This window comes from Physeter macrocephalus, chromosome 21, assembly GCF_002837175.3.
Source record: "Physeter macrocephalus isolate SW-GA chromosome 21, ASM283717v5, whole genome shotgun sequence".
Taxonomy (NCBI): Eukaryota; Metazoa; Chordata; class Mammalia; order Artiodactyla; family Physeteridae; genus Physeter; species Physeter macrocephalus.
In genome coordinates, this window is record NC_041234.1 from 15,044,064 (window position 1) to 15,059,378 (window position 15,315).

The 15,315-nt window shown below is 38.6% G+C and overlaps 1 protein-coding gene across 16 annotated transcripts in view; it reads right to left on the reverse strand.

Annotated features, from left to right (window-relative positions):
- Positions 1-15,315, reverse strand: part of DMD (dystrophin) — a 2,398,628-nt gene that overhangs the window by 58,508 nt on the left and 2,324,805 nt on the right. For all 16 annotated transcript variants that reach the window (XM_055081921.1, XM_055081920.1, XM_028482834.2 and 13 more), the window contains 6 exons: positions 10,532-10,698; positions 8,167-8,278; positions 6,420-6,556; positions 5,635-5,673; positions 1,277-1,342; positions 114-179 (listed from right to left, as the gene is read on the reverse strand). In XM_055081921.1, coding sequence (XP_054937896.1) covers positions 114-179; positions 1,277-1,342; positions 5,635-5,673; positions 6,420-6,556; positions 8,167-8,278; positions 10,532-10,698 — 587 coding nt within the window. The remainder of the gene's footprint in view (positions 1-113; positions 180-1,276; positions 1,343-5,634; positions 5,674-6,419; positions 6,557-8,166; positions 8,279-10,531; positions 10,699-15,315) is intronic.

Genomic DNA, 15,315 nt, shown 5'->3' on the forward strand with positions numbered 1-15,315 from the left:
GATCAAATGAATATAAACGCTAATTCCTATCTTCTGCGTGCTACCCTACCTCTAAATCCCTCAAAGCAATTTCATGGTCAGGAACATTTTGTAAAAAGAGACAGGATACTTACATGCTCTCATTAGGAGAGATGCTATCATTTAGATAAGATCCATTGCTGTTTTCCATTTCTGCTAGCCTGATAAAAAACGTAAAAGCTCATTAAAACTTATGTGACTTCTTAGAATCTATTCAAGACCTAATTGAACATTCCTGAAAACTAAAGGATAAATCATGTCAAGAGGAGAAAGGAATCCTTCATATTAAAGGATGTGTGTGTTGGCCTAACGGTCTGAGGCAGTGAGTGGTGGACCACAGCTAGTTAAGTAGCTTTACATTTACGCTGCAAATTACAAGAGACGTTGTATTTTTTTTCCTTCACAGATTGATCTTCCTTTCACTGAGAAGAGGCCTTTGTTTTCACGAGAAAAGCTTCCCTAACAACAAATACACTCCGTACCTTACGCTATCCCATGTGTTTTTTTAAGACAATTAAAGATTTCCACTGAAGACAGAATTATATATAGCTAGTTAATACTTCCTATGGTTGATAAACATGTTCAGCAGTTAGACTATTGATAAAAGATAGATTCACAGTAAGCCCTCTATACATTCTGCCAATTTTTACCTTTAAAAACCTCCTTCACCTCAAACAATAATAAAGTCTTTTTACAACTTACAAGTGAACCAAACTCTTACAGATTTATTTAACAAGCATATCTTACAATCAGCAATTTAGTTTTTAGATATAAAAGTTACCTCAAACACAAAGGAAGTGGGACAGAAAGGTCCAGGGATTAGGAAAATGAGTGATTCTCTTCTTTACAGCATATTATGTAAAATACACACAGACATGGAAAGCCAGTGCTTTCATAGTCTCTATATAACACAGTATAATTTCTTCATATACTTATGTCCGGTCTAGCAGTTTCCTAAGAAGGTTAGATGATTTCTAAGTCAACTGATTAATAAACGAGCTCAGTATATAAAACATAACAAAAGCTATGAGGAATGTTTAAAGGCCTGGGTTAGGGGAGGCTGTTCTGGGCCGATGCTCTTATTGGTGTCCAAGAACAACATGCAGTGGAACGGCATGCACGTTAGAGGGCAAGCTGATTAGTAGAAATCAGACAAGATTGGGGAAAAAGAAAAGATTTGTTTAAAATTAATATAGGTTAGCTTTCCTTGGTTAGTTATTTCAATCAATATTTGCCTGGCATTCAACTAGTCTCATACCTGCTAGCATAATGTTCAATGCGTGAATGAGTATCATCGTGTGAAAGCTGAGGGGACGAGGCAGGCCTATAAGGCAGAAAATGTTATTAGTCACAGATACCATCCATTAATGGAGAAAAAACCCCCACCACACAGTTATGTTATATACATGGCCTAGAATGCTTTTATTCTAATCCTATGGATAATGTACACATTTAGCTGTTCCTGTATCTTAAGATATCATCAAGTAGTTAGAATCCAGGTTTGAGAGATGATTTCTCATACTTCTGCTTTTCTCAAAAGCCATAAAGAGAGGTCAAAAACTTCTCTGGAAAGTTTCAATTATAGAAAAGGTCAGGGGAGACAACCTCTACGTGACATTTCGTCCTCCTGTCTTGTAATGTCTCATAACCTAGAGTTCTGAAATTGTGTTAGCAGTATGCGGTTTAAAATTTTAAACAGTTCACGCCTGTGCCATTTATTAGCTGCCTTCTTACTGAATGGAAACTGTACATTTGCCTAGTAAATTTGCAGTTAACGATATTAGTTCCAAAGAGGCCACTCCAGTCCATGACTCCTTAAGATGCCACGTATCAAGATGTCTTGGTTTGTGCAATTTTGTAAAGAAGGAATATATCTACCAATTTAGCAGCAGGACTATATTACTACTTCATAAAGCAAAACTGAATGGCCCTAAATTATAATGTGATGTTTTAAAAACAATGACTAACTTCAGTAGAATGTCAACATCTGAGATATTTCTTATTAGGGATACTGTGTGCTAATATACAGAGGGGAAAACAAGAGAGGAGGATTAGCAGCTATAGTCTATTTACTTTGGGGGTATAAAAACCTACTTTTTTTTGGCTTCACAGACGAGAATTTTGGTAGGGTTGACATGTTTCCACCTTTTCATATCTGACCTATTAATTATCCTTGAAGTTTTTATAGTATCTTTTAGATTAACCTTAGGAAAAACTCCATCTGTTCTGAACACCAGTTTGGGCTTGGGCTTTTTTGTTTTAACTGGAATAGGACAAAAGGTCGCTTCCATTTCTCTCCTGACAGAAAGCCCTTAGATAAAGGCATGAATCCAAAAGTCAAGAGAAGCCTATTCAGTAAGGATTAGTTTAGTCCAATGTCTAAGCAGCATTCAAGGACTTGGTCAGGACACTAAGAAGAATATGTCTGTTTTTTCTTAAAAAAAAAAAAAGAAGAAAGAAAGAAAAATGTGTAGTTACCTAGGCTTACATAGGAAATGTGCTAGAAATCTGTATTTCTTAAAGAAGACACACAATCATAAGATGATTACAGCACACTACAGCAAATAACCAGGGAACTGAAGTCTTGCCTGAGAGATAAATGTCTTATTTGTGAAACCAAAGTTGTCTAGGTCAAATGTCACCATACTCAAATTTGGAATGAATTGCGAAGATGCTTAAACTGTCATGAGGAAACAAAAGGATGACTACCCAATTTACTAGGCAGATCCAAAGATTTCCAGGTGAATCTTCATTCTAGTTTTGGAGATAATCTGCTAATTCCTTAGAACCCTGGAACAGCCCATTATTAGAAAAATGCTAAGGTTTGTTTTGAAATATTCACTGCAGGTCAAGATAACTGAGTACCTGGATTACTTAGTTTATAAGCCCTATCTTCTGGAACAGACCAGTCTTTCGATTACATACTTCTTATAAGCTAAAAGCCCACCATCGAGGAAAATATATTAGCGTTTCCCCTTGTAACAGTTGCTACCTTGGTAGTGTAGAGAAGAAAGAAAACATGAGACCTTGGAGCATAACTACACCGAGAAAGCTAGGCATGTAAATGCAAAATACTTTAAGAAAATCTTAAACAGAAAATTTTATGCAGAGCTTTAATTCTTAGCCTTGAGGATACTTCCATGTTATTTTTCTTATTAATGTACATAGCACCTAAGATAGCATGCATAAGCTCAGGAACTCATAATAACCAAGCAATCTAACAAATATAGATATACACTAACGGAGGTACTTATTAAACGAGAATATGAGCCAAAAGGGAATACTGGTCAGAGAAGGATCATTGAAAAATCAAGAATTAGTAGAAGTACAAAACTGCGTAGTCCAGAAACAAAACTAAATGCAAAGTCTTCTAAAACGCTTTTCCAAGAGAAGGTAAGAATACTGTTCTCCCTTCTCACTTCCTAAATACAAAATGATATACCCCCAAAAGGATTATTCCTACTATTCCTATTATTGCTAATGGCCAATTCCATCCCACCCACCAGCATTTTCTCTTTTGTGACAACTCCATTACTAAGTTTCCAAAGCAGAATAGCTCAAAGAATATTGTTTGACTGTCTCATTTGTGGACAAACAATATAAAAGGTTTATGCTAGGTTTACTTTCAAATAAAATGACAAATGCAGGCAAATAAGGGTTTTTTTCTAAGGAAAAACAAAAGATCTGTATTTCAGTAAACTTTCAAATTCTGTGATCCATACTGAATGGATTAAAGGCTGTCATCGTCATAGGATTTGTTAACATTGGATAGAATTCTTGCAAAATAAAACACCTTAGGACCTGGCTCTTCTGCGTGAACAGAATAGCTTTACAATTCGTTTTATAAATTATTTACCATCCCATGAGTAAAGACTTTAATAAAATTATTGGTAGTACAGGGACTTTAGCCTGCTGGGGTTGTTTTCTTCCTCAAAGTTAGAATTTCCCACTATTTCTGAATAATCTAGTATACTTTTTAATAAAAAGGCTAAGTGGGGGTAGGTTTCAGTTGTTAGAGAAGATTTTTTTTAGAACAATGTTATTAATTTTAAAGTTCTTCAAAATTTAAGAAAGACAAACACCCTCTACTTAAAATAAGTTACATTTAACTGTCATGAATTTTTCTCATTAGCTTATGTATACAGTAAACTTCTACCTCTAGTTATTCTTTATTATGTTGCGCTACCTCTATGTGTTTTAAAACATTAACCTTTAGCATATTTTTCTTTTGGGTTTGTCAGTTGGTTAGATTTACTTTGTGTTGGAATAAGTTCTATTTGCTTATCAGGATCCAATCAAGCTGAGAATTTCAGTATATCAATTAAAAATTTTTTTTTAATTTATGAAAGGCTTTACCTTCTATAAACAAATAGACTACCTGGGATAGGGGAAATAAGTACCAACAGCAAGGAACATAGCTGAATCTAAATAACTCCCCAAGTTGTTTAAGCATGATGATTAAAGAAATCGGGTATAGCTACCATATCTCAAAATTAAAGGGCACAATAATGCAGCTTTACAAAAGAAAGGAAAGTGTTACACTTCCTTTAGGTCATTAAAGACTTAAAATAAACTTCAATTAAGAGCTTGCATTTATCACTACAGGATTTTTTTTTTTAAAGACCTACTTTAAAGTAAATTACATGGTGGAATAAAAAAGACCCAATAAAAATAAACTGAATTCTTATAGAAGCCCGTCTTCCAAACTGGTCATTTCCCTCTTATATATAATAGAGCTGTCTAACTTTAAATAAATATTTTAATAAAGTACACTTTGAAATACCACAATTTTGTTATAAAAACCCCATACAATATAACTTTAAAACAATGCACACTTTGCTGATGTTTAAATCACGGACTCTAAAAGGAGTTTTCTGATGATATTATAAACTCTGAGATAAATCAATTATCTGTTAATATCTAGTATTAGTAGTATTAATAATACACACCAATAATCATAACAAAGACTACAGTACACTTTCCTTCCAGTGTAAATGTGTGTTTATGAGCTGGGTATTTAGCTTGGAGAAGAGAGCAAAGTGAGTTTAGGTCAAAATTGAGAAACTCATGTATATAAACACTGGTCAAATAGCATGGCATCACCTGATAAAAAGTCCACATGTCTAACTGAAATTATTCAACCATACTCAACATCATACCATGACACCAATTTTGATTTTAAAGAGTCCACTTATAACAGGCCCTAAAGAGTAAACCATCATCCTTTTGAAGGTCCTAAAGCACTGAATCTCTAGAAATATGGCTAAAGAATGTTATTATGTGATCAGAAGGCTCTTCCCTGCTTATAATGAAATAATATATAAACGTGTCTCCCAGGAATATAACTAACAACCCAACAATTTCTTTGATGTTAATTTGAACTCCAGGCCAGGATTTCTGCTGGTTTACATTTGACCAAGTGGGGACCTGAAAACCTCACTGATTCTCCTGACCTGTGGTGGATGGCACCCTCAAAGTCTTATCAAGGGAAACATTTTTGAAATGAAGGAAGGGAAATTAAAATGCCTTTAAACAAAACAAACAGAACAAAAATTTTTAAAAATCAAGCAAGCGAATGTGTTGGTGGTAGCAGCACCCTTCAGTGGAAGTACTCACGCAGAATCTACCGGCCAGAAGTTGATCAGAGTAACAGGACTGCAAAACAAAAAATGAGGTGGTGAAGAGAGACACAGGCAAACTCAGCCACACACACACACACACACACACACACACACACACACACACACACACACACACACACACACACACACACAAATTACTGAAAGGTCAAAATAAATGAAGTCCAATTAAGTATGAACCATGGAAAGCAACGGCCAGACAAAGGTGAAAAGTGAATTAAAAGAAAAGCAGTTGTGCGATTGCCATCAGAGTTATGGAAAAAAGAAGAGAAGGTTCAAAAGAGGTGAAGACATCATCATTTTGATCTAGAGAATCATAACTACTTACTGTGAAGAAATTTCCCGTGACTATATTTTTTTTCAAGTAGAAAAAAGTGACTAGATACGACCACACAATCAGATACAAAAAGACACACGCCTACTGATTTGTAAGGGAGGAAAATCAAAATGAAATCTTGGAATCACTCATTTGTAAACAGTCCCATATTTCTTGCAAGCCTTGTGAGGTAATTAGGAGCCGGAACGTGGTGGTTTACTCCCTGTGAGATAAAGTTTAACTTTTGGAAGAGGTCATTGTCATGGGACAATTGACATGGAAAATGGCGACTGAACATCAGCTTGCTTTTCTCTTTTTAGAATCAGTAAATCTAAAGAAAGAAATAGGAGAGACTGTTTGCATTTGGGAGTGAAGGAAGGTATTCAGCTGAGAGGAGCTCAAAGATACATCAACTGAGAGGCTGGTTTGCTTTGGCCACTACTCACGTTTCCATGTTGTCCCCCTCTAAGACCGTCTGCACTGGCAGGTAGCCCATTCGGGGATGCTTCGCAAAATACCTTTTGGTTCGAAATTTGTTTTTCAGTACCTTGGCAAAGTCTCGAACATCTTCTCCCGATGTAGTCTGAAAGGGAAATCATGCTGACATCAGACTTGGGGAGGGGGTATAATCTCAAGGGAAAGCACAATTCCAGCCCTCTACCTCGGAGCACTTGTTTCTTTTGTTTTTGTTTTGCGGTATGCGGGCCTCTCACTGTTGTGGCCTCTCCCGTTGCGGAGCACAGGCTCCGGACGCGCAGGCTCAGCGGCCGTGGCTCACGGGCCCAGCCGCTCCGCGGCATGTGGGATCCTCCCGGACCGGGGCACGAACCCGTGTCCCCTGCGTCGGCAGGCGGACTCTCAACCGCTGCGCCACCAGGGAAGCCCACTTGTTTTATTATAATTAAGAGCAGTAGGAGTTGAGAGCAAAGGCTTTGGAATCGAATGAAAACACGGTTTTGAAACCAGACCTGCCACTTACTAGTGGGGTTAACTTGGGTGACTTATTTACCTATCCAAGGCTCCCACCCCCTATAAAATCGGGGCAGTAACACCTCAACAAGTTGTGATGATGAATAAATGAAGTATACCAACTACTGGCTACCCAACAAATGGTAATTTATAGAAGTCTGGAGGTCAGAAAGTTGACCTTCCGTTTTGCCACACTTCACAGTAGTTTTAAAACGATTTTGTCCACGTCGCTATAGTAATTCACCCACTAAATACCATTCTATTCACAGCATGGTACATTCTCCATCAATGAGTACCTTTGCAAAAGGAATCAAAATGAGGAAGACAATGAAATAACTGGGAGAATCACTCTGAAGATGGAAGAGAGAAAAGCTCTAAAGCACAGCTTCTCAAACTTTGATGTGCTGGATACCACCAGCAGACCTTGCTAAAACGCAGGCTTTGATTTAGAAAGTCCAAGGTGGGCCCTGAGGTTCTGCATTCTTCCTAAGCTTCCAGGTGATGCCAATGCTGCTGGTCCAAAGATCACACTTTGAATGGCAAGCAGCTAGTGTTTAAGGAATAAAAGATTTACACCCAGGTCTGTGTCCACCAAGTCCAGGCCCTTTCCATTTCACCAGTGATTTTTCAAAGTTCTACTGGCCACTGAGCATTTTCCCAAAACAACATCTTAGCAGAAGACTCCAGCTCTTAATTATAGAACCTTGGGCAAGCTTTTTTTAACCTTAGGATCTCAGAGTCCTCAACTATAAAAAGGGGATAAAAATAATACCCATCTCGCACAGAGTAGTTTAAAAGGTAAACGCCTAGCATTTACTTGGTTAACCGTGAGCAAGATTAATTTAAGTGGTGGATTGCGAATTTTAAGGAACCTGTATCACCCCACCCCGTACCCAACGTGCCCCATGGCCGTAACACCTCTGCACACAGCCGCTAGGGATGTGCAAAATAAACGTGAAAGTGTCTTCCCTACAACCCACAAAAACAGAAGAAAAACCTACTGATTCACCCGACAATATGTGTCGAGTGTCTACGACAGTCCACGTGTGCCAGGCATCGCGCTAGGGATAAGGTAAGTCCCGGAGTCTACAATTTGGAGCCACTTTAGCTGGGCAACATCTGGGGAACTTACAAATCACAGCGTGACACGTGATCTGTAAGATTGTACAAAACTGAAACCTCTTCCAGGTGAACTAAGTCACGTCAGGGAGGAATCTAACTTACCGGAGTGCAATATTCCACCATGGGATAGTGCATTTTGTGGCCTTTTGCAACGCGACCAGAAAAAAAGCAACTTTGGCAGATGTCATAATTAAAGTGCTTTAGACTCCTGTACCTGGTAAAGAACAAAAACAAACATATATGTATTTCTTCAAATCAAATTCCCAAAGAACACCCTTTAAGAAACCTCCTTCCACACTGTCTTCATTCTGGAAACAGAATGCAGGGTTCATTAATCCCACAAGGTAAGTGATTAACTTCCCTACTTCCAGATTTCACCGGTGCTTCTCCTACAGTATCAAAATATTTTGGCAGAAAGATTATCCTATAAACATTTGGAGGGAGGGGAGAAAAACTCAGCTCTTATTTAAACTCCACTAGGAACTCTTTCAGATTAAGTAGGAAGATAGTGGCCGACTTCCAGGCTTTTGAAGACCAGATACTAGAATTTGAAAGAACTTCCAGAAAGGATAGATTGATGCATTGCGGGCTCCTGTACCCATCAAAAAGGCACCAAAGTTTTCGGAGGGAAATTATTTTCAAAAAAAAAATTATAAAGATAAAGCAATTTCATAAGACAAAAGAAAATTAAACGAGAACTCTCAATTAAACCAAATCTTGCTTTAATTACATTTTCTGATTAACTGAGATGACTCATCTTCAGATTGTTACTTGGATAATCTCTTTTATCTGTCTCTCTTCAGAAATCCCTCATCACATTACCTCCACATGATAATGGAAGCCCCAAGAAAAGACACATTTTGGGTGAGATGTAAGTACTACATGGTACATTCCCCGCGCCCCCCATTCTCAGAATACTGTATTCTTTGTTTCATACCCTCCCTGCCTTGTGCTTTCTCAGATAAGAATCTTAGCCAATTAAAATAAACATATTCCTTATGTCACATATGGGAATGCGGGAAAAAAAAGCTACTGTTTTTAGATCCCAACCATCTTCTGAGAGTGGGGGAAAGGAGGAAAGAGAAATGCTCATTCCTAAAATAATCTACTTTCATAAGGGCAAAAGAATTGAATGTGAAAATGCTCTCTTTGATCCTCCAAAGCATTCTCCTTTTTCATTTTATAAAACTTCCCCCAGTATACAAATCTTACCAGCGAAGGAAGCTAAGAAAAGAAAGGTAAGAAATGCAATGGAGCCCCCCCCCGCCATCACTCTTACCTGCCAAAACCAGGAAGGAAAAAAGGTGTCCTGTGCAAGCACTGCCTACTCAATGTTGTCTATCTAGGCTTTAGAAACCTCTGAAGGTTTCTGTAAAACCTCTCCGTAAACAGCATGAAGTATGGTAGGACAAACACCAATGGTAAAGGAGCACAGTGAATGAAAAGCACACAAATGGTACAAAGCAGTTATTAGGAAACAAAGTAACGAAACAAGTCTAAGCATAACCAGAAATGAGTGTCTACTTAGCTGATAAGTGGATTCTCAACAGGCATAGATGATATAGCTAGTTTACAACTTGACGGCTTATTCGTTGCTATGGAAACCTTGAGGTTGATCCAGATGTTTAAATACATCACCATTTCAGAATCTGGATTTGGGATTATTGTTCAATAAGATTAATTCATTTAAAAATATCCTGTCTCCCCAAACAGGTCAACAAGACTGAAGATTTAAGAGCCAATCGTTTTCTGGGACATTTCAAGAATATCAGAATAATAACCTGCGATGTTTCCTACCACTTTCACTTTTCAATTTATAAGGAACGTTTTCTTTTTTTTAGCTACTTTGTGAATCTTTCATTTACTTGCACACTTTATATTCCCTCAGAAGTTCATTAGGATACTATGAAAAGAGAGCAATCAGATTCACAGATAAAGAAGTATGTTCTAGGGTGCTCGAAACAATTCTTGTTACCTTAGGGCAAGAACAGTGGTGCAAAGTGATTAAGAGACTGAGCTACCATGACAGGTCTCCCAAAATAGAATCATCCCTTAGTTTTATAACTGATTCTTGGAGAGTTTCTATAAACAGAAAAGACCATGGAAAAAAAGAAAGAGATGATCAAAATGTTTTGGTTCGAGGAAAGAGGAGGTACAGTTCATCTGTATATACTTGATGGACGAATATCTTGGTGGAGACAGGCAGTCAGTCCCGATCGACCAAGAGCATGGCTCTGCAGAGCTGAGAGTGAAGGCTGAGAAGGACGCCTGCCTGATGCGGTAGATCCACTAAAACAACCTAGTGATCCGGGGAGTGACAGGAGTGATCAATGCTCCAGCCTGATCACCTCCTCTCCCACTGTGCAGAGGACCAAACTAACAGCAACTGGTAGAGGAGATAAAAGATCAAGTCATAAAAAGGTGAGAAATGATCAAATAAAATGACATTTGGGGGCGTTCCTCATACCTGAAGCCGATGATTGGACACTCCTTGCAGATGTTACACTTGGCCTGATGCTTGGCAGTCTCCGCAGCAGCCACTCTATGCAGGACGGGCAGCCATACCATGGACTGGGGTTCCAGTCTCATCCAGTCTAGGAAGAGGGCCGCTTCAATCTCAGGCTTATTATTAGCCTGCAAAGACAGGAAGCCGAAGAATGCAAGGAGAGAAGGTAAGAAAGTAAAGGAGGTAAATGTCAGCTCAGGTAATGCATTAAAGAAAGAAAGAAAGATCAATAGTGGCACAGTGAGGCCCAGTCTTCACAGGCTGTTTCTGCAAATGTCCCCACAGCATCTACACAAGCTACCTACCCCTAAAGCTTTGGGAAACTGCTATTACTCTGTCTGGCTACTAGATGACAAAAAAGCAAAGCAAAACAAACGGAAAAAGTAAAGCAAAATACACACCTGGGAGAGACTACATTTAGCTCCAGTTTTGGATCAGATACATAAAAGTTAGCCAGAAGTAAAATGCAAGCGTTTATTGATAAAATTTCAAAGGAGAAAAAGAAAAAAAAAAACAACTCAGGGAACTATTGCTCCCTTTTTTTCTAGTGAATCTGTTTCTCAGTGTTTCACAGAATCATGATGAAGAGGCTTTACAATTCATCTGGTCCCAAAGCTTCATTTTACAGACAAGACAGCTGAGATGTAGATGAGAGAAGTGGCTTTTTCAAAGGCCAGACAACTCCCTGGCAGCAGAGCTGATACTAGCATCCAAACCTCCTGGTCTAGTGCTGTTTTCATGGTGGCCTGCTGCTTTTCTGTCTGTCTGTCTCTAGTTCTCTCTTTCAGAGTCTAAGTTTAATAAATACCATTCTTCCCAGCAAGTACAATGATTTTAGAAAATTCAAAATATTATTTATCCATCACTTGACTGGTATGTTACCAAAGTCAACATTTTAATTATATGTTGTTTTTAACCCCACAAGACCGTGTTTTTATACTGTTAGATTGACCCATATATTGACCACTTTCGGGGAGTTTGTTTCTCAATGCGTCCTTCATCTCAAATCTCCCATCTGGGATCAGTTCTGCCAAAGTGTATCCTTCAGTATTTCCTTTTGTTAAGTGTCTGCTGATGGCAAATTTCTCAGATTCTGTTTGCCTGAAAGTCTCTTTTTCTATGCACATTCTTGATAGCTATCCTCACTGGGTATAGATTTTTAGATTGAAAGGGTTTTTTTTGTTTTTGTTTTTGTTGTGTTTTGTTGTTTGTTTCGATTTTGTTTCAGCACACTGAAATATCATTCCACCTTTATCTCACTTTCTCTGCTGCTAACTGTTGACAAGTCAGCTGTGAAGCTGTTGGTCCCTTGAAGGTCATCTGTCCTTTTCCTGTCTTGTACTATACTTCCAGGATTTTTTTTTTTTTTTTTTTTTTGCGGTACGCGGGCCTCTCACTGCTGTGGCCTCTCCCGCTGCGGAGCACAGGCTCCAGACGCGCAGGCTCAGCGGCCATGGCTCACGGGCCCAGCCGCTCCGCAGCATGTGGGATCTTCCCGGACCGGGGCACGAACCCGTGTCCCCTGCATCGGCAGGTGGACTCTCAACCACTGTGCCACCAGGGAAGCCCACTTCTAGGATTTTATTGATACTTTTTTTTTTAGGATTCACGGGGCTTCATGAACCTGTGGGTTAGACTCTTTAGTCAGCTCTGGCATCTTCTCAGTCATGATCTCAACAAATACTGCCTCTCCTCCACCCCCTCTCTCCTCTGCTTACAGAAACCTATTGGGTAAATGGTAGACTTTCTCAATCTAACCTCCATTTCTCTGAACAGGCCTTCCTTAGTTTTCCTCTATTTTCGGTCTTTCTGTGCTTCATTCCCAATACTTCCTTCGGCCCCACTGCCTGAGTATCTAGTTCTCTCTTTAGCGGCACCCAGTCTACTGTAAGCCCATACATTAAGTTTTAAATTTTGATTATTGTACTTTTTAATATCTAGAAGTTGTATTTGGTCATTTTTAAAAACATCTTTATTGCAGTATAATTGCTTTACAATGGTGTCTTAGTTTCTGCTTTATAATAAAGTGAATCAGCTATACATATACATATATCCCCATACCTCCTCCCTCTTGCGTCTCCCTCACACCCTCCCTATCCCACCCCTCTAGGTGGTCACAAAGCGCCGAGCTGATCTCGCTGTGTTATGCGGCTGCTTCCCACTAGCTATCGATTTTACTTTTGGTAGTGTATATATGTCCATGCCACTCTCTCACTTTGTCCCAGCTTACCCTTCCCCCTCCCCATATCCTGAAGTCTATGCTCTAGTAGGTCTGTGTCTTTATTCCTGTCTTACCCCTAGGTTCTTCATGACCTTTTTTTTTTCTTAGATTCCATATATATGTGTTAGCACATGGTATTTGTTTTTCCCTTTCTGACTTACTTCACTCTGTATGACAGACTCTAGGTCCACCTACCTCACTACAAATAACTCAATTTCCTTTCTTTTTATAACTGAGTAATATTCTATTGTACATATGTGCCACATCTTCGTTACCCATTCATCTGTCAATGGACACTTAGGTTGCTTCCATGTCCTGGCTAGTGAAAATAGAGCTGCAATGAACATTGTGGTACATGACTCGTTTTGAATTATGGTTTTCTAAGGGTATATGCCCAGTAGTGGGATTGCTGGGTCATATGGTAGTTCTACTTGTAGTTTTTTAAGGAACCTCCATACTGTTCTCCATAGTGGCTGTATCAGTTTACATTCCCACCAGCAGTGCAACAGTGTTCCCTTTTCTCCACACCCTCTCCAGCATTTATTGTTTCTAGATTTTTTGATGATGGGCATTCTGACTGGGGTGAGATGATATCTCATTGTAGTTTTGATTTGCATTTCTGTAACGCTTAGGGATGTTGACCATCCTTTCATGTGTTTGTTGTCAATCTATATGTCTTCTTTGCAGAAACGTCTACTTAGGTCTTCTGCCCATTTTTGGATTGGGTTGTTTGCTTTTTTGATGTTGAGCTGCATGAGCTGCTTGTAAATTTTGGAGATTAATCCTTTGTCAGTTGCTTCATTTGCAAATATTTTCTCCCATTCTGAGGGTTGCCTTTTCTTCTTGTTTATGCTTTCCTTTGCTGTGCAAAAGCTTTTAAGTTTCATTAGGTCCCATTTGTTTATCTTTGTTTTTATTTCCATTTCTCTAGGAGCTGGGTCAAAAAGGATTTTGCTCTGATTTATGTCATAGAGTGTTCTGCCTATGTTTCCCTCTAAGAGTTTGATAGTGTCTGGCCTTACATTTAGGTCTTTAATCCATTTTGAGTTTACTTTTGTGTGTGGCGTTAGGAAGTACTCTAATTTCATTCGCTTACATGTAGCTGTCCGGTTTTCCCAGCACCACTTATTGAAGAGGCTCTTTTCTCCATTGCATAGTCTTGCCTCCTTTATCAAAAATAAGGTGACATATCTGCATGGGTTTATATCTGGGCTTTCTATCCTGTTCCATTCATCTATATTTCTGTTTTTGTGCCAGTACCATACTGTCTTGATTACTGTAGCTTTGTAGTATAGTCTGAAGTCCAGGAGCCTGATTCCTCCAACTCCGTTTTTCTTTCTCAAGATAGCTTTGGCTATTCGGGGTCTTTTGCGCTTCCATACAAATTGTGAAATTTTTTGTTCTAGTTCTGTGAAAAATGCCATTGGTAGTTTGATAGGGATTGCACTGAATCTGTAGATTGCTTTGGGTAGTAGACATTTTAACAGTGTTGATTCTTCCTAGTAGAGTCATTTTCACAATGTTGATTCTTCCAATCCAAGAACATGGCATATCTCTCCATCTGTTTGTATTGTCTTTAATTTCTTTCAACAGTGTCTTATGGTTTTCTGCATACAGGTCTTTTGTCTCCTTAGGTAGGTTTATTCCTAGGTATTTTATTCTTTTTGTTGCAATGGTAAATGGGAGTGTTTCCTTAATTTCTGCTTCAGATTTTTCATCATTAGTGCATTAATTTTGTATGCTGTTACTTTACCAAATTAATTGATTAGCACTAGTAGTTTTCTGGTAGCATCTCTAGGATTCTCTATGTATAGTATCATGTCATCTGCAAACAGTGACAGCTTTACTTCTTCTTTTCTGATTTGGATTCCTTTTATTTCTTTTTCTTCTCTGACTGCAGTGGCTAGGACTTCCAAAACTATGTTGAATAAGAGCGGTGAGAGTGGACGTCTTTGTCTTGTTCCTGACCTCAGAGGAAATGGTTTCAGGTTTTCACCATTGAGAACAATGTTGGCTGTGGGTTTGTCATATATGGCCTTTATTATGTTGAGGTAAGTTCCCTCTGTGCCTACTTTCTGGAGGGTTTTTATGATAAATGGGTGTTGGATTTTGTCGAAAGATTTTTCTGCATCTATTGAGATGATCATATGGTTTTTCTCCTTCTATTTGTTAATATGGTGTATCAGATTGATTGATTTGTGTATATTGAAGAATCCTTGCATTCCTGGGATAAAACCCACTTGATCATGGTGTATGATCTTTTTAATGTGCTGTTGGATTCTGTTTGCTAGTATTTTGTTGAGGATTTTTGCATCTACATTCATCAGTGATATCGGCCTGTAGTTTTCTTTCACTGTGACGTCTCTGTCGGGTTTTGGTATCATGGTGATGGCGGCCTCACAGAATGAGTTTGGAGTGTTCCTCCCTCTGCTACACATATATATATATATTTTTATATATATATATATGTGTGTGTGTGTGTGTGTATATATATATATATATACACACACACACACACACATAT